At 48.2% G+C, this 17,584-nt stretch overlaps 1 protein-coding gene across 5 annotated transcripts in view; it reads left to right on the forward strand.

The window, feature by feature from the left end:
- CD34 (CD34 molecule) overlaps window positions 1–16,080 on the forward strand; it is a 24,011-nt gene extending 7,931 nt beyond the window's left edge. For 2 of the 5 annotated variants that reach the window (XM_069544978.1, XM_069544982.1), the window contains exons 2-8: window positions 2,812–2,994; window positions 3,583–3,842; window positions 4,859–4,939; window positions 13,008–13,146; window positions 13,379–13,431; window positions 13,739–13,903; window positions 14,571–16,080. In XM_069544978.1, coding sequence (XP_069401079.1) covers window positions 2,812–2,994; window positions 3,583–3,842; window positions 4,859–4,939; window positions 13,008–13,146; window positions 13,379–13,431; window positions 13,739–13,903; window positions 14,571–14,756 — 1,067 coding nt within the window. In that variant the 3' untranslated portion in view covers window positions 14,757–16,080. Of the gene's footprint in view, window positions 1–2,811; window positions 2,995–3,582; window positions 3,843–4,858; window positions 4,940–13,007; window positions 13,147–13,378; window positions 13,432–13,738; window positions 13,904–14,428 lie in introns of all 5 variants that reach the window. The other 3 variants (XM_069544980.1, XM_069544981.1, XM_069544979.1) reach the window with 3 other exon arrangements.
- The last annotated feature ends 1,504 nt before the right edge of the window (window positions 16,081–17,584 follow it).

Genomic DNA, 17,584 nt, shown 5'->3' on the forward strand with positions numbered 1-17,584 from the left:
GGTTGCTTCACTCCTCTGGAACAACCACCTCTGTGCTCAGAATGGGCAGTGGGTCTCTCTTCACATCTGGAAAAGTTCAAAACTGTTTGTCTGGGTGAAGGAGGCCCCAGGGGAGGGGGTTCAAAAGCATGATGTAACCTCAGCCAGGCCCAGATTTTGTTGCGGAGAGGAGAGGGCTGGGCGGATTCCCAAGAATCGGTGTCCTGGAGGGAAGAAGAAAAACAGGGTGGGCAGGAGGGATGTCGAGGAGGAACGCCAGTGGTGCTTTGGAATGGTAACCTTGGGAGGATGGTCCTTCAGTTCAGTGTCCAAATGTTCCCACCACCTGCCCCCTGCACTGAACTTAGACCTTCAGGTCAGATTGCTGAGAGGGACTTATTGTTGTTCAGTCGCTCAGTCGTGGCCGACTCTGCGACCCCGTGGACTGCAGCACGCCAGGCTTCCCTGTCCTTCACTGTCTCCTGGAGCTTGCTCAAACTCATGTCCATGGAGTCAGTGATGCCATCCAACTGTCTCCTCCTCTGTGGCCCCCTGGGAAAGATAGAAAACAGCAGCAGAAGGGGATGACAGAGGACGAGAGGGACTGATTTAAGGGCAAAACCACTGGGTCTGCTTCCCCATCTATTTTATTTTGAGAGATTCATCCCTCCTGCCCCCAACCCCAGCCAGCGAGAAGCCCATCCTTTTCTCTCCGAAGTGTGGAGGATGCATCCTGATCCTTAGCAGTTTGGACCCCCGGACCCTCTTGCTGCTTCTATTCAAGGGTCAGCTAAACCTCGGGCGCCCCATGGCTCCTTGCCCTGCATGAATGACAGCGTTCCCCCTCGGCTGAAACCTTGGTGATCCAGGTTCTTATCTCTGAAATGGAAATAGTAATACCACGTGTTCTCCTCCGCTTGTTCCCCATCATTTTCAGATAGGTGCTTTGTACTCAGCAGGAGTACTAGCCTGCCTGCAGCAGGCTGGGAAGAGAGGTGGATGACAGAGAGTGAGACTTGACCCCACCTTTGGGAGAAAATTCATTGCCTTGAAACCATTGCCTAACTGCTGCCTTGAGGCTGCGGAAAAGAAGAGGTGTTCTGCACTGCTTTTACCTGGAAACCTCTGAAAAGCACAGACCCAGATCTCAATCAGAAAAGTTAGAGACAAGCTTTAGGGTGCCCTGAGACCCTGGGGGGCCTTTCCTTGAGGATAGTATTGCTGGGTGTGAGCTCTGGATGCCAAGTCTACCTCTAATTGTTTTTAGGGCTCAAGCCAAGAATACAGTAGAGACCCATATCCCATATATTATATGTCTAAATACTTCAAGTTATAAATCAGGCCAATGAACTGGTAAATAAAATATCTTCTATCTTCTTAAAAATGTACCTTCTTGGCCACCTGGAAGGCCAGATTTGAATTTAAGACTCTCAGAGCCTTGGGGGTCAGTGTCGCGGGGGGCTTAGCAGGAAGAGATGGTCCTCGGCCTTTGCCCACCCTCTTCTCTTCCTCTTACCCAGGGCTCTGGTCCACACTGTAAGGGACCGTACGTGCAGGCAAGGGGCACCCCACCCACATGCTTGAGCTCTCGCCTTTTCCCTGCACACTGGTGGCCTTGAGCTTGTAGAATATTCACTGGAGCTGCAGTTCACCCTTGGAAGGACGGAGAAGAGACCCATGCAGGTCCTCCAGTAAGCAACGAGCCATTTGGGCAAGGAGTTCTGGTCCCAACGCAAGATCTAGAAGAGAGTGTGCCCCTCTGTTGGCCCCATGGACTCCTCACATTTTGGGAACAGGGAGGGCAGGAGAAGGAACAGTGTGTAGGCTCTTAAGCGCAGGGTCCATACAGGTAGCTTTTCCTTCCTGGACCTGAGGATAGTGCTGCTGGGCACCACAGGGAACACGGGAGGGTTAAGAACCTGCAGGAAAAGTTTCAGAGAATAACTGCTTCTGGAAACATTATACTATAGCATTTGTTATCTCGTTGATTTCCCCAACAATCCAAATAAGAAAAGACCCTCATTTAAAAATTAATACACACACACATTAAATTATCGAATTTTTGGCAGAACCAGAACCCAGCTGTCTGTCCCCACAGCGTTTGATGAGAAACCAAGTCATATGCTCTCTAGTCCGTCAGCTAGATTCCTAGGTCAGAGTTTCCCAAAAGGAATCTTGGGCTTGTGAGCCACAGTTCCTCAATTAAAAAAAAAAAAAAGAATAGGTTTTAAGGCCCTGAGGGAGAGAATGAAAGGATTTGGGTAATGGGGCAATCTATGAAGGAAAGAAGATTTTTTAAAGGATTGCATAGAGACGGTGTGAATCTAGTGGTTATTCCGAGTTAATAAATTGAATGGAGAGAAGGATACATTCAAAAGGAAATAGAAGCGCATCTTTTCCCACATTTTAGATCTTGGCAATACTTATTCAGGTGTAATTTGAAATTTTTCTATTTTGCTTAGCCTATTATGAGCGTTGCCTCATATTCTCGTGCTGCTATAATTGTGGCATACTTTTGTTTGTAGTGATTACGGTATGCTGAGTGCATATAACATTCACCCTGTTGTGACTCATTCAGTTGCTTGCCACTTTTCCTTCCTATAAATAACACTATGCTAGATGCTTGGTGCATGCAAACTTTTCTTTCTCTGTTTCCTTGGGAAAAAATCTAGTGGGAAATGAGTCATCTGTCCAGGAGGGGGTCTTTGTTCTGCTCTGTTGCCAGGGGATGTTCTAGATGGATTCTCCCTAATGTCAAGAAACTGAATCAGGTGATGCTATGAGGCTTCAGGACGATCTGCACTCTGATATCTCTTCTTTGTTTCTCTATAGCTTCTATGGAATTCACAAATACAGCCATAACTGGTAATGCCACAGTGTCATCCAACCCAGGAATATCTTCACCTGTCCCTACAACTACGTCCTACTGGAAAAGCATGAACTCAAGTACTTTTAGAAGCACCAGCCTCTACAATGTCTCTCAGGACAGCAATGGGACCACAGCAGTCACCTCAGGTAAAGATTTCTCATCTCAAGCCCCCAGAAGGATGCTACTGGCACTTGGGTGAAGCATTAGGATATTTGCAAACCACCTCTGTCCTCTATGTTCCCCCACAGATGGAAACATACAAGCTCCTTTTAATAATGGCTTGAGTATCATGCTTAGGGAACCCTGAAGTATGTTCTAGACAATTCTTCCTGTAGTGACAGCTTTCTCCAGTCAATGTCTGGGCTGCTCATTCTGATCAGTAATTCTCCTTGTACTCCTGGGTCCAACTTAGTGATAAAGAAGAATCTATGATCTTTTCTAAGGAAAGCAAACCACGTACAAATTGGGGGTCTTTGGTGTCTCTAAGGTACCAGTTTCAATGGTCAGTTTCAGCGTCTTGGAGGGCATTTCTAACACATTGTAGATTATAGCTATGGTTTCAACAGCTGGCTGGAAATGAGTTGCCAAGGGTTAGGACATGAAGTAATTTTTGACTCCCCAGATTCCCTTTTCTGGGTTGAAGTCCGAGCCTATGAGAATGAACTGAGATGTGTTTGTGTGTTTGTCTGTGTGTTTATGCCGTTGTGCATGTGTTCACACTGTGTACTGGTCAGTTCCAGCGTCTACAGTCAATTTCACGTCTGCCTCTGAGACCCTCCCAGCCTCTGGAGCCGTGAACTCTTCTGTCCAACCACAGACCTCTTTAGCCACCACGGCGTCTTCTACCCTCATCAGCTTTGCGACTTCAGAGGTGACTCTGCAGCCCAGCACGTTTCCTGGAAATATTTCGGATTCCCTATACAATAGTACCAGCCCTGTGACTTCTTCCATTAATACCTCTCCATCATTTTCTCCTACCCAAAATATCCTCAAGGTGGGTGAACTGGGCTAAAAATGACAGATTACCCCCTGACTTCATATCTATGCAAGCTCTCTCCCTTCCCCTTAACCTCTGCTTATCCAAACCAATGAATTTTGATCATATAGGATTTCACATGAGAAATATGCAGCTTAAAGATTGCTGAAAGGGGAGGGAAAGGGGAGGGTTTGGTGGCAAGACTGATCTGTGCCATGGGTATAATGTTTTCAGAGAGTAGAGAGTGAAGAGGATTCTCAGGAATCCATCTAAGCCTTGGTGGTTCTTTCTTATACCTCTTGGTCTAGGCATGGACCAAGGTACCCCTCTCCTTTGGGCATATTTGGAAACTATCTTGCATTTAATGGTGCTGCTTTTCCCAAAATGTTTAGGGCAAATACTGTTTCCTTTCTGCCAGAGGGTTTGGTGGTATAGCAGGTGTAGAGAGGGAGTGAGGAGCTAAGAAGACTGGGGGTGTTAAGCTCACTCTGCCTTGTTCAGGCTTGGGGCTTGTGGCTATCAGCAACTTTCAGCAGGAAGAGTCGAAAATGTGAGGGCATGGAGCCTGCCAGCAGGCATGGGAGACCTGCCTGGTTTCTGTTTTTAAGGGAACCAGAATAGAAATCTGGAGAGTCCCAGGGCCCAGAAGTAAAATGAGTATCACCAGAGTCTGCCTGGCCCCCTCGTTATCTGTTCCCCTGCAAGTGTGTAATTCGCTGGAGGGAAAACAGCTCCAAGGGGAAAGATCCTACCCTTGTCCATATGGGCAGCATTCAAGCCAGTGTTTACCAAGATTGCAAATAGCTACTTGCCTGCAAGCCCAGGCTAGTAACTAAAGTTTTGACTATCCGATGTGTTAAGAAGTGAGGTGAAAGAAGAGTGTGTCTTATAACTTTCTAGTCTCCTAACAACCTATTTAAATTTCTTTTTTTTTTTTTTTGAAACCTCTTTAAAACCAATGTCATAGAAATCAAACCAGAAAAGAGGTGGGGAAGAAATGATGCTGACTTATTTACTTTTTTTAAAAAATACAGACTGAAATAAAATGTTCCAGAGTCAAAGAAGTGAAATTGGCCCACAGCATCTGCCTGAAGCTGAATGAGACCTCCAGCTGTGTAAGTCAAACCCCTCTGCCCATTCTGTCCCCCTCCCTCTCCTCCCGAAATTACTTCTGAACCTCCTTAAGGTGAGTCTTGGAAGGAGTGAGCTGGGTGGAGGCAGGCTCAGTTTACCATGGACAGGCTGCTTTGAATATTGAGCTTTGGATTTAGGGAGTAAGAGGCCCCATCTGGTGGACAAAGAAGGAAAAGATGGTTTTATTTAAATTTTCTTTCCCCCCTCCTCTATTGTACTGTATAAGCTTCTCAGGTGACTCCGTGGTTAAGAACCTGCTTGCCAGTGCAGGAGACATGGGTTCCATCCCTGGGTTGGGCAGATTCCCCTGAAGGAGGGAATGGCAGCCCACTCCAGTATTCTTGTCTGGAAAATCCCATGGACCGAGGCGCCTGGCGGGCTACAGTCCATGGGGTTGCCAATAACTGGATATGACTGAGCACGCACACATGCATATTGTAATATATAGTCCGGTTTAGGTTTGCTTTTATGTTAAGAAAGTCCTTCAGGAAATATAGTCACCTAAGAAATCAATTTATTATTATTTTCATGTAACTCTTTAATATAGAGAGAATTTTTTGCTGTAAATGCTTCATTCTCCATATAACCAGTTCCCCTAGCATTATTTTTCCAGTGATTCTCTCCTTTATTGACTGGGATTCGTCCTTTAGTTTGTATTAAGTTTTTCTGTGCCCTCTGCTGTGCTTAGTCGCTCAGTCATGTCTGACTCTTTGACCCCATGGACTGCAGCCTGCCAGGCTCCTCTGTTCATGGGATTCTCTAGGCAAGAGTACTGGAGTGGGGTGCATGCCCTTCTTCAGGGGATCTTCCCAACCGAGGGATCGACCCCAGGTCTCCCACATTGCAGGATTCTTTACTGCCTGAACCAGCAGGGAAGCCCAAGAATACTGGAGTGGGTAGCCTATCGCTTCTCCCGGGGATCTTCCCGACCCAGGAATTGGACCGGGGTCTCCTGCCCTGGAGGTGGATTCTTTACCAGCTGAGCTTCCAGGGAAGCCCTTATAGTGTTATACATCAACACTTTCAAGATCTAGCATTAGATCTTGAATAAGGCATTTTTCATCTATTTTTTTAGAAAAATTTTAGAAACAGCAAGTCAAAAAACCCCACAAAACCATTAAAATTTTAATTGGAACTGCTCTAAAATCTCACCATTTTTTTCTGATTTTTCCTCTGGTATTGTTCTGTGTCTTTTTATTTTTTTAATTTTTAAAATGTTATAGGTTTTATGGATTTCTTAAGACTTATTATATAGATTTTCCATGATATATTCCAGTTGATTGTTTCTTGTATATTAGAAAGTTCATTGAGTTTTTCATATTTATCTTGGGTCTAGCCATTTTCTTCAACATGCTTATTAATTCCAGGAGATTTTTTTTAATGATTATTTTTCATTTTTAAGGTAAACCTTCATGGCATTTCTCATAATATGTTGCTTTCGTCTTTCTTTTTAGTAGCTATGCCTCTTGTTGCCACTTCCTGTCTTATCACGTGGCAAACTGTTCTGCACTGTATTAATTTTTAATGATGATAGCAGATCTCCTTGCTTTGTTTCAGTAAATCCAGTTTCCTGACAGTAACAATTTCCTGGATGAAAGAAAGAATGATAGGAAGAATGATATTTACTTCCAGAAAAAAAGCATGTTCTTACAAGTTGGGAATCCGTTTCAGGGAACCATATATATGACATGTGACATACATGTATTTTGGAAAGAGTCTGAGTATATACTGTAGTCTATAGAGGGTGTTAGGTTACTTGTTTTTGTCCATTTTGACTGTTGGTATCTTGTGATTATCAGTTGGGTCATTCTAACTCACAGGTCTTCTAAAATTATACCTAAGAAAACTATTTAACTTACAATTTTAAAAAACAACAAAAATTTGGAAGACATAGGTTCACGCAATGGGAATAGCTAAGTGCAACTTGTAAAATAGTTAAGCATGAATATACAGGGTGTCCACGTTAAGATTCTGTGTGTTTCTGATGCTGATTTTCAACTCTACTCATTTAAAAAAAAACTTTTTTTTTTTTTTTTGCCCAACAGTTTGCTAATTATAGCCAAGAGAAATGATCATCTTCTCTCTCTCTCTGTATTATCTTGGCTGAGCACTTATTTTCCTGTGCATTGCGGTGCTCTGTGCCAGAATACTAATTCTTCATACAAACGATTTAGAGCTAATCGCAGACGATTTATTCTAAATGTCTGTCCACTGCTCTTCAAAGTTCACGTTTAACGAGGGTCATCGTACCAGATAAGTGCCAGAAACTTACTGCTGCTCCAGAAATAACGGCTTTTCCTGTGCTGCAGTCTCTCTCTCTCTCTCTCTGAGGCCTTTACTCTCTAATCTACTTTATGCCATAGCTGAAAAGATCCGCACTCTACTGTAATTTGGGGAGAATCTGCGAGTAGGGATGTGGAAAGATAGTAATTCCTCCAATATCCTAAAGAAGGCTTCTGTGCTGCCCGTGATGAATCAACTCGATAGCAGCACCTATGCAGTGCTGGTTTTCTTTTTTTTCCTTTTCCTTCCGCCACCGTTGATCCCTGTCTTCCTGGGGGGTTCCTCTTCCCCAGCCCTCAGGCAGCATTGCCTCCTGTTTTCCTCAGTCAGCAATCCTTCTTCCAGAGTTTTAGGCCACAGCTCTTATTCCCCAGATTCCTTTTCCATGAGCCCTACTGCATGCTTCTCTGATAATCAGCCTCTCCCCCACAGCGGTGTGGCGCCTCCTCATCTTCCTTACGTTGGTTTCGTACCTTGGGCGTCAGAGGGCCTTATGGCCCTGGTTCTCATCAAGGGGAAATTCAGGCCTAATGAGAAGCATGAAGGACGTGGGTCCCCCTGACATCACACCCTCGAGTACTTATGTAGCGCTGTCATGCCCTTCCATCTAATATGTTCCCATAACAGAAATAAGCATTGTTCTCAGCTCTCCAGACACTCATTTTACACTGGTAGACAGTGAGGGTCCAGTCTCCTAGCTCTTGCTATGGGGATTGCTCGGCCTGCCTCCTGGACGTGCATCCTGCAGACATTTCTGTCCCAGCTACTCTCCTTTTGCTCCTGTGCTTCACCTCTAGATAGAGGTCACCTGCGTCAGCCAGAGGACGGTAATCCCATACTCTTGTCAAGCAGCTGTTACTACATCTCAGGAGCCTTATTTGCAGAACGTGTCACCCACGTCTGATGTTCATTCTCCTTGCTGCAACGGCAGGTTAATTTACTTTGTTGTGGTTGTGATTTCCCACATAGTTTTCAGAATGTAAGCTTACTTTATTCTCTTATGCGTGTGTGAGTTGCTCAGTCCTATCCAACTCTTGGCGACCCCATGGACTGGGGGGCCTGCCAGGCTCCTCCATCCATGGGATTTTCCAGGCAAGAATACCGGAGTGGGTTGCCATTCCCTTCTTCAGGGATCTTCCCCAGCCAGGGATCAAACCCAGGTCTCCCACATTGCAGATAGACTCTACCACCTTCTTTACCAGCTGAGCTGCCAGGGAAGCCCTCATTCTCTTATTTTCTACAGATCCAGGGGAATCTACCAAGGAGTCATTTTAATAGTGGTAAAATATACATAACATGAACTTTACCATTTTAGGTGTGCAGTTCAGTACTGCTGAGTACACTCACCCTGTTGTGTGATCGACGTTTAGAACTCGTTTCATCTTCCAGAACTGAAACTCTCCACCCACTAAACAACTTCCCTTTTCCCTCGCCTCCTCCTTCTCCCTGATAGCCACTATTCTTTCTGTCTCTATGGATTTGGTTATTCTAGGTACCTTGTATGAGTGGAATCATACAGTATTTATCTTTTTGTGACTGATATATAATCACTCAGTCTGATGTCCTCAAGGGTCATCCATGATGTAGCATGTGTCAGAATTTTCTGTTTTAAGGCTGGATAATATTCCATTGTATGTTCATATCCAATTTTATTCATTCATTCACCTATGAACACTTGGGTCGCTTCCCCCTTTTGGCTTATGGTTAATAATGCTGTTATGAACATGTTTGCTCAGATATCTCAACACTCTTATTTCATTTCTTTTGGTATATATCCAGAAATGGAACTGCTGGATCATATGGTAAAATGGATCATATTTTATGATCCATAAAAATATGGATCATATTTTTAAAATTTTGAGGAATCACCATACTGTTTTCCATAATAGCTGCACCACTTCCTGTTCTCACCAATGGGACACAGACGTTCCAGTTTCTCCTCATCCTCACCAGCACTCTCTATTTTCGGTTTTCTCATAGTAGCCATCTGATTGGATGTGAGGTGCATTTGATTGCCATTTCCTAATGATTAATGAGGCTGAGCATCCTTTCATGTGCTTACTGACCGTTTGCGTATGTTCTCTGCAGAAATCTCTATTCCAGTCCTTTGCCCTCCAATTTGTCTTTCAGAGCTGCCTGTCTTTAGAACCACGTATGTTTATGAGCAGGGGTGATATTTACTCAGCTGGCTCACATCCCCCTTGTGCTGTCACATTCACTTCATCGGAGGCAGGCTGCCTCCAGATAATGTCCCCCAGCCCGTGTCTTCCTTGCCCTCCACTCAAACACTAAAGGTCAGTTTCCATGCAGAAAAAATAACTTGCAAATGGGGGACTGATGAAGACAGTGTGTCTTCTGGAAAGAACCTGAGATCTGGGACACCCTAACTTTTGGTCAGCTGCCCACCTGTGTGACTTGTAATGGGTCCTTTAATTATTCCAGTCTCTATATGAAAAGAGAGATTTTAGCTGCATTGCCAAGCTTACACCAAAGTCAATAAAATACTGAGAGAGAGGGAGGAAGGGAGATAGAGAGGTGACTGATCCTAGGGTTTTAAGATTGAGTAATATCTTAAAGTTTAGAAAAATACCTGTCCCTCTCTCCCTCTACTCCAATATTTAATGTGCTTCTTTAACATGCTGAGTCTTTGCAAAGTTTGAGAATGCTGCTTTAGAAAACTTAGGTGGTTTTATTATGATGATGATAATTGCTTTTATAAAATATTATGTGCTAGCTGATGAAGTTAGGGGTCCACCAGTCTGATTCCCATGAGCAACATGGTGAGGCCGTGGCTTCCTCCTGCCCACTGTCCCATGATGCCTGCCTGCAGCCTCTCTTGGGGGAGGATGTTTATTTCAAGCATCCGGAGGCGCATTGTGCTTTGTTCAGGATCCACCTGCTTCTGTCCAGGCTCAAACACAATTCACTGATGCTGTTGGATTCCAGAGTAGGAGGGAGCCTGGCTGGCTACTGTTATTCCCCTGAATTGAGTCCAAGAAACTAAACAAGGGGCGGAGGGCCCCTGTGTGGAAGTCAAACCACTTGGGGCGTTAAGATGAACAGGAGTTCACCGAATTCTTGTTTTTCTGGTGCTATGCTTCGTGCAGTCTGGGTTCAAAATTATTTAACGTCCACCCACATTCCCCCCACCCCCCACTAAGAAGCCTTACAGTCTAGTCACAGAGAAATGATAATAGCAGTAAGGCAGAATGTGATTAAACATCAACGTGTAGATTCTAGGTGAACAGTCTAGGAGGTGTTGCTTCAGAACAGCTGCCATTTATCCCATGCCCACTTGGTTCCAAGCACCTTGTCAGACACTCTTCACAGACCAGCTCTCCAGTCACCATCCCTACTGAGTCTTCAGCTGAGGAACCTCACACTCAGATGCGCTGTATGACTTGCAAAGAATCTAGTAAATAGCAGAGCAAGGACGGATACCCAGTCTGCTGGAACACGGGGACTGGCTTCTTTGAGGAGGGGAGGTGGAATCGAGTCTTGAAAGATGGAATTCCAAGGGGAAAGGCCATATGCTTCATTCCCGGAGCAGCCCGTATTGTGAAGGCTGCAGGCTCATGCATGCCTGAGCATCCTCAGGGTGGCACCCACACTCCCGAGGCCCTTCCCCAGCTTTTCCCGCGTACAGTCTGTCCATTCTGTGAGGCCTATTTTGAGATGTTTCTGATAACCCCGAAGTAGGTGTGTGCCTGCTCTCCTGTACATGTCCACAGTACCTCTCTTAGGGTTCTTACCATGTGACTAGCTCTGTCAACTCTGAAGTCTCTTTGTGCCTCAGTTTCTTCATCTATAAAATGGGGAGAATAATAGTATTCATCTCACAGAGTTGTGTGAAACATAAGTGAGTCAACATGCAGAAAGCACTTAGAACCAGTGCCTGAGACATAGGAGGCGGCATCTGTCTTCATGGCCGTGCATACACACCAACAGCTCTGACCACGTGGAATTCATTGCTTGCCCTGCTCCATACGCACACCACACACACGACGCACGCACGGAGGGATTCGCGCAGTCCTGATCACCATCGGAACAGCTGAGTCTGATCGAGGCGGAGCTTCATAGGACTCAGCACACCGAGGAGGGGCCTTCTTGTTTGACTTGTTTAGATTGTCCAGGAGCCCCGTCCCCCTGCCTCTCTCGGGAACGAGACACATGTCAGCCAGAGACAGCTTACGAGCCCAGAGTCATCCAGGCAGGGACTTCCCTCCTCCTCATCCAGAAGGTGCTTGCGGGGCAGCAAGGCAAGTCCGAGGGGACGCGAGCCCAGATAGGAAGGAGACTGCTGATCACATCCAGTGCGGTGCCCAGACTCCCCACAGCGAATGCTGTTGTGAGGAGCTCCTATCCTGGGACTTCCCTGGAGACCCGCCTCATCTGTCCTCCCAAGGGAGAAGGAGCCGTGGCCTGAGGACTCATCTCTCTGTAAGCTTGGCTCTTGGGGACCTTCTGAGGTTCCCGCTGGACTCACCCTGCTGTCTGGCCTCCCCAAAGCCTCGAATTCCAGCTGGCAGAAGAAAGCTGGGACGTGAGGCCAATCTTGACCTTGCCTTGTGCAGGAGCAAAGGAGCCTGGGTTTTACTGCCTTGGGCCGCAGCAGTAGGAAAATACCCAGGCTGCTTGCCAAGCTGGGAGGGCCCTGTGGCCTTGCCCCCGGAGCAGCACCGCTCCGCAAACAGGAAGCGTTCTCCTCCACGGAGGCTCAGCTCTGATGCCCCTCACACGCCCCAGAAGTTTTCCCCTCACAGGAAAGCTGTCAGAGCTGCTCAGGCATTTCCTCCCCCGCCATCTGCCATCCGGACCGAGGAGAGAGTCTTGGTTTTGATTCTTTTTCTGGGTAGAGCAGGCCACTCCCTTCGGAGGCTGCTGGAATAAATCCTGGAAGACTGAGGAGGGGGAACAGCCAGGGCTTCTAATTCATCCCTTTCCTGGGACTTTACTGTTGAAGAATTGTCAGAGTTTGTCTTCTGAGTCTGAGCGTCTGACTCCATGGACCAGTCAGCCAGCAACCTGGAGCGACCTGTCCACCTCATATAAAACTGGGTTCCGTGTCTCTGGTGGGGACAGGGAATGGAAGACTAGACAAGAGCCCCATTTGAATTTGAGCCATGCTGTCTGTGAGACCCCTTGGAGACTGAGAGGGAAGGGGCGAGGATCCCATTGCATCTATAGTCATAAATTTCTTCTCTGCTCCTCACCTCCCTTGGCTTTTCCTTCAATATCTGGGCCTCTTATAAACTTGAAACAGAGGGTTTTATCTTCATTTTGTATTCCGTTCAGTTCAGTTCAGTCGCTCAGTCGTGTCCGACTCTTTGCAACCCCATGAATCACAGCACGCCAGGCCTCCCTGCCCATCACCATCTCCCGGAGTTCAGTGTTGCACTGTTAATATTTTGTGTTATTGGTGATTTCTTTTGAACTTAATTTGGATAGTGTAGGTTTACATGGGCAATCCTTCAATAAGGTAATGGTTCCTAAATTTGTTCTCTGACATCATAGAGTGCCAGCTAAGACCACCTTTTGGTCTTGGGAAATTTTGGAGTTTTTTTTTTTTTCTTATTGTGTTTATGCACATATGAAGTTTGCAAGATTTTTTTTTTCACTTGGAATTTTAGGGGGGGAAAAAGGATTCTTTTTGTTTTGAGGGTAACAGTGGGACTTTAATCCAAATTATAGCCTGAGACTCCAGATACAGTGCAGAGGATACCAGCAATCCCATGTCCTGCTCACCACTCTTCTCTGTTGTCCCAGGAGGAGTTTAAGAAGAACAATGAAGAGAAGCTGACCCAAGTCCTGTGTCAGGAGGAACAGGCCGAGGTGTGCTCCTTGCTCCTGGCCCAGTCTGACGTGAAGCCTCAGTGCCTGCTGCTGGTCCTGGCCAACAGGACAGGTAAGGGACAGGTCTGTGCTGAGGTCTAGAGGGGGAGGTGGGCTGAGGATAGAGGATGCTGGGTAGAAACCAGGCATTGTAGCTCAGAGGGCAGAGGTGCCGGCAAGCAGGGCCATGCTGAGTCTGGGAAAGACCCTCTGAGATCTACCCTCACTGTCAGAGCATCTTCTAGAACAGTGCAGGAGGAGCTGTTCGAGCTTCTGGACGCAGCAAACTCTGTTTCTCATTCCAGAAAGTTCCAGCAAGATCAGACTTCTGAAAAGGTACCAGTCTGACCTGAGAGAGGTAAGTTCGTGGAGATGAGGGGTCTCAGGGGAGAAAGTAATCATATTCTCCAGACCTACCTACCCTTCCTACCTCTCCACCCTTCTCCAACAGTCTTCGCCCTTCTATCTTTGAAATGAAATTTTACAGTTTGGCTTAATGAAGAGATACCAGTCTTAAGTCCTGTTTAGAAAACCCCTGAGGTCTGTGTCTTCTTGGGTGTATTCAGTGTTGAGTCACACAGAGGCGTCTAGCATGGGCCGGGTTCCTCTTCTAGGACTCACGTTCCACAAGTGGAAGGCTCACTTTTCTGTGGCTTCTCTTCAAGATGGGCATCCAGGACATCTCTGAAGAAGATGTCAGCAGCCACCAGAGCTATTCCCGGAAGACCTTGATTGCACTGGTCACCTCGGGGATCCTGCTGGCCATCCTGATCACCACGTGCTATTTCCTGATGAACCGCCGCAGCTGGAGCCCAGCAGGAGAAAGGCTGGTCAGTTCTGGGCTCCAGGGCAAAGCACATGAGGAAGCTAGGTCTCCTGGGGAGGTCCATGAATGTCACGGAAGGGGAGGAGAAATACCAGAAGAGGTACTTCTGTGCCCTCACACAGGAATGTGTGTGCACGTACCTTACTGTGTCTGTGGACGAGTCGAAACAATATGTAGTAGATGGTGGAGGGTGGCATGAACTGGGGCCCTGCCCCCTCACCATGGTAATAGCTGGTTTGCGTCATCGATTTATTGTTGTCCCTGGGATAGTTTAGCTGGGTACAAACCAGAACAGGCAGCTAAAGCAGCCACTTCTTTGCAAGCATAGTAAAGGCCCGTGGGTACCCAGTGTCTCACAAGAAGGGGACATGTGGAAGGAAACTCGACTCTTGAAGTGGTCTGGAGGAGGGTTTGGCTGTTGGCCTCTGGCCCCTGGCTTCCTCTGGGGACGGCCCAGTTCCTGGCGCGAGTTGGCTCTCGAGCTGCCGTGGCACTGTGTGGCGCCTCTCCTCTGTCCTTTCTCCTCTAGGAGCTGGAACCCTGAGCGCTCTTCAGGAAGAAAGGAGTCTGCACACGCAGCTGCAGCCCCCTCCCCCGCCTCCCCCTCTCCCTCCCCCTCGCCTGGCTCCCATGCTTACGAGATAATGCTCCTTTATTTATACACCATCCAGGGCGAAGACCCTTATTACGTGGAGAACGGTGGAGGCCAGGGCTATAGCTCAGGCTCTGAGGCCTCCCCCGAGGCTCAGGGAAAGGCCATTGTGAATCGAGGGGCTCAGGAGAATGGCACCGGCCAGGCCACCTCCAGAAACGGCCATTCCGCGAGACAACGTGTGGTAGCTGATACGGAACTGTGACGTGGCTGGGGAGGGGCAAGGCCAGGAGGGATCCGGGGGAGGAGCCCCTCCCTGGGTCTGAGCGCTTGCAGCCTCTGCGCCAGAGCGGTGCCCCCTCACCATCCCCCCTTTCCCAGTGCACATACCCAGGGAAGCCATCCCTGGAGGCCCGCCCTGTACCAGGCCAAGGGGCCCTCCTGCCTTCCACGCATTCACCTCCCTGCACCCACCGTTGGGCTACTCTGAGGAAAGGTGTGATGCGCACAGCCAAGATGCTGAGAAGCTCCTCGGGGGGTGGAGGGTGGGGGGGCAGATGGTCTTGCAGCTTCCACAGAGGGGCCCCTTTCCTCCCCCTCCTCTCTGCCTCACTATAGGAATTCCCAGGGCAAAGCAGGGGCTTTTCTGGACTGTGATTTCGTCCCAAGAGGTGTTACCTTTTCCTGTTTCTTCCTTGTATTTTTCTTTCTCTACTTTAGGAACACCAAAGCAATCCCTCGAACTTGCCCCTTTGTAATGACCGGTCAGAAAATCATGCCATCTTAACCCATCTCCACCATTCCCCTCTCTGAGGCACTGAGCGTTTACTCACCAGCTCCCCTCTTGCTCTCTAAGGTCCCTGAGCTCCACAGGTAAATCACCCCCACCCCCACCGCCACCTCTGTAGACTGAGGCCTGTGCAGCTTTTCTGGCTGAGCCTGGAACCGGACTCCAAGTTTTAGAACAAGGTCCAGAGTCTGTGTGTTTGGAGGACCTGACCTGGTGATACATGTGGACACATGGGTTCCCACTCAAAGGGCAGAGGGGTGAGGGCACACAGCTTGGTCCCGGTCTCTGTAGGGCCACGGAGAGCCTCTGCTGGGGCTGCTTTTTCTGCCAGTGGGTCAGAGTGGACAGGACCATGGGACCAGATCTCTTGACTCGTGAGCTTCGAAGGAAGCCTTTTGCTCTGAGGCTAGGTTCTGACCTTCACCTCTGTCTCGACGGCCTCCTCCCGCCTCTCCCTGACTCCTGGGTTGAGCTGTGGCCTCAGTCTCCCAGCAGACTCCTTCTGTCTCTGTCTCCCTAACCCTGAACCCTTTAGTCGCTCTGCACCCCGTGTGGTCAGGGCCCCGGGACTTCTCCAGAGGACCCTCACCACAAGCCACCTTTTCTGCAGGTGACCCAGGTCCTTGGTTTTGTTTTGTTTTGTTTTTCTTTTTCCAGAAGGGTGAAAAGGGATCCTGATTTCAATGACGGTTGGAAATAGAACTTTCCAGAGATAGGAAGATGGGGTGGATTTTTTTGTTTGTTTTTCTGAATAAAAAATGCTGTGTGTAAATAATGTAATTAAAGTGATACTGAAACACGTCTGTCTGTGTTCTGTGCCAGCTGGGTGTGTCTGAAGACCAGAGCAGAGGTCTCCCCACGAGGCCTAAGGGGACCATGCGGGGATGTGGGGGGTTGGGCTGGCCATCTCAGGGTACCAACCAGGATGCTGCCTTTCGTCTGGGCCTACTGACTGCTCCCCTCTCTGGGGGGACAGGAATGCTCTCAGGGAAGCTGATGCTCCTAGTTGCAGAAAGAAAAGCAGAGAGAATGCCCAGGACTTAGGAGCCATGCCCTTCGTGAACACCTTCTGAGAAGAGGTACATATGCAAAAGATGCCAGGCCATGGGAAGGAACCAGGGCCTGTGAACTCTCAGCTGTCACCCATCCCTGCCCCCAGCTTCGGGCACAACAGTGAGACACAGTGTGGGAACGTCTTTCTAAGAGATCTGGCTGCCCGCCCCTGGAGGGGGTGGTTTCCACCTCTGCATTAAGAAAGCAGCGTAACTGCAAAACTGTCTGTAAGCGAAGCCCTACCCCCAGAGCCCAGACACCCCCACCCCCAGAGCCCAGACACCCCCACCCACAGAGCCCAGACACCCCCACTCCACCCGAGCCCATAGGAAATGGGGGAAGGGGAGCTGTCAGACATTCAGGACCTTCGGGAAAGGCTCCCAAGTGTGTCAACAATGGCAGAGGTAGTTGGGGCCAAACAAAGGATCCTTCCAGGCTTATCTGGCCCAGGCCAGACCTTTCCCCTCAGCAGCACACCCCGCCCCCCGCCCCACTTCCCCCTTGCTTTTCTCCCACTGCTCTAACCAGAGGTTCCTCCCCAAGACTCGGGGAGGCAAAGGGAGGAAGTCTTGAGGTTTCCTTAGACGGTGACGGCTGGGGGTTGGAGAAAGGGAAGATGTTAATTTAAAAAAAGTCAGGCTGGCCTCTATCTGGTCACACATCCTGCCCTGAGAGTGACTGGAGGAGAGTCTGGCCAGGTAAGACCGGTGGTACGGGGTACAGATTCCCGGGAAACCAGGAGGAGAAAAGGCAGCTGGGTCTTTGAAACTCCTTCAGCCTCAGGCTCAGTTCAGCTCAGTCGCTCAGTCGTGTCTGACTCTTTGCAACTCCACGGACTGCAACACGCCAGGCCTCCCTGTCCATCACCAATTCCCGGAGTTTATTCAAACTCATGTTCATTGAGTCAGTGATGCCATCCAACCATCTCATCCTCTGTCGTCCCTTTCTCCTGCCTTCAATCTTTCCCGGGATCAGGGTCTTTTCAAAAGAGTCAGTTCTTCACATCAGTTGGCCAAAGTATTGGAGTTTCAGCTTCAACATCCTTCCAATGAATATTCAGGACTGATTTCCTTTAGGATGGACTGGTTGGATCTCCTTGCAGTCCAAGGGACTCTCAAGAGTCTTCTCCAACACCACAGTTCAAAAGCATCAATTCTTTGGTGCTCAGCTTTCTTTATAGTCCAACTCTCACATCCATACATGACTACTGGAAAAACCACAGCTTTGACGAGACGGATTTTGTTGGCAAA

Source organism: Ovis canadensis, chromosome 12, assembly GCF_042477335.2.
Source record: "Ovis canadensis isolate MfBH-ARS-UI-01 breed Bighorn chromosome 12, ARS-UI_OviCan_v2, whole genome shotgun sequence".
In the NCBI taxonomy this organism is placed as follows: domain Eukaryota; kingdom Metazoa; phylum Chordata; class Mammalia; order Artiodactyla; family Bovidae; genus Ovis; species Ovis canadensis.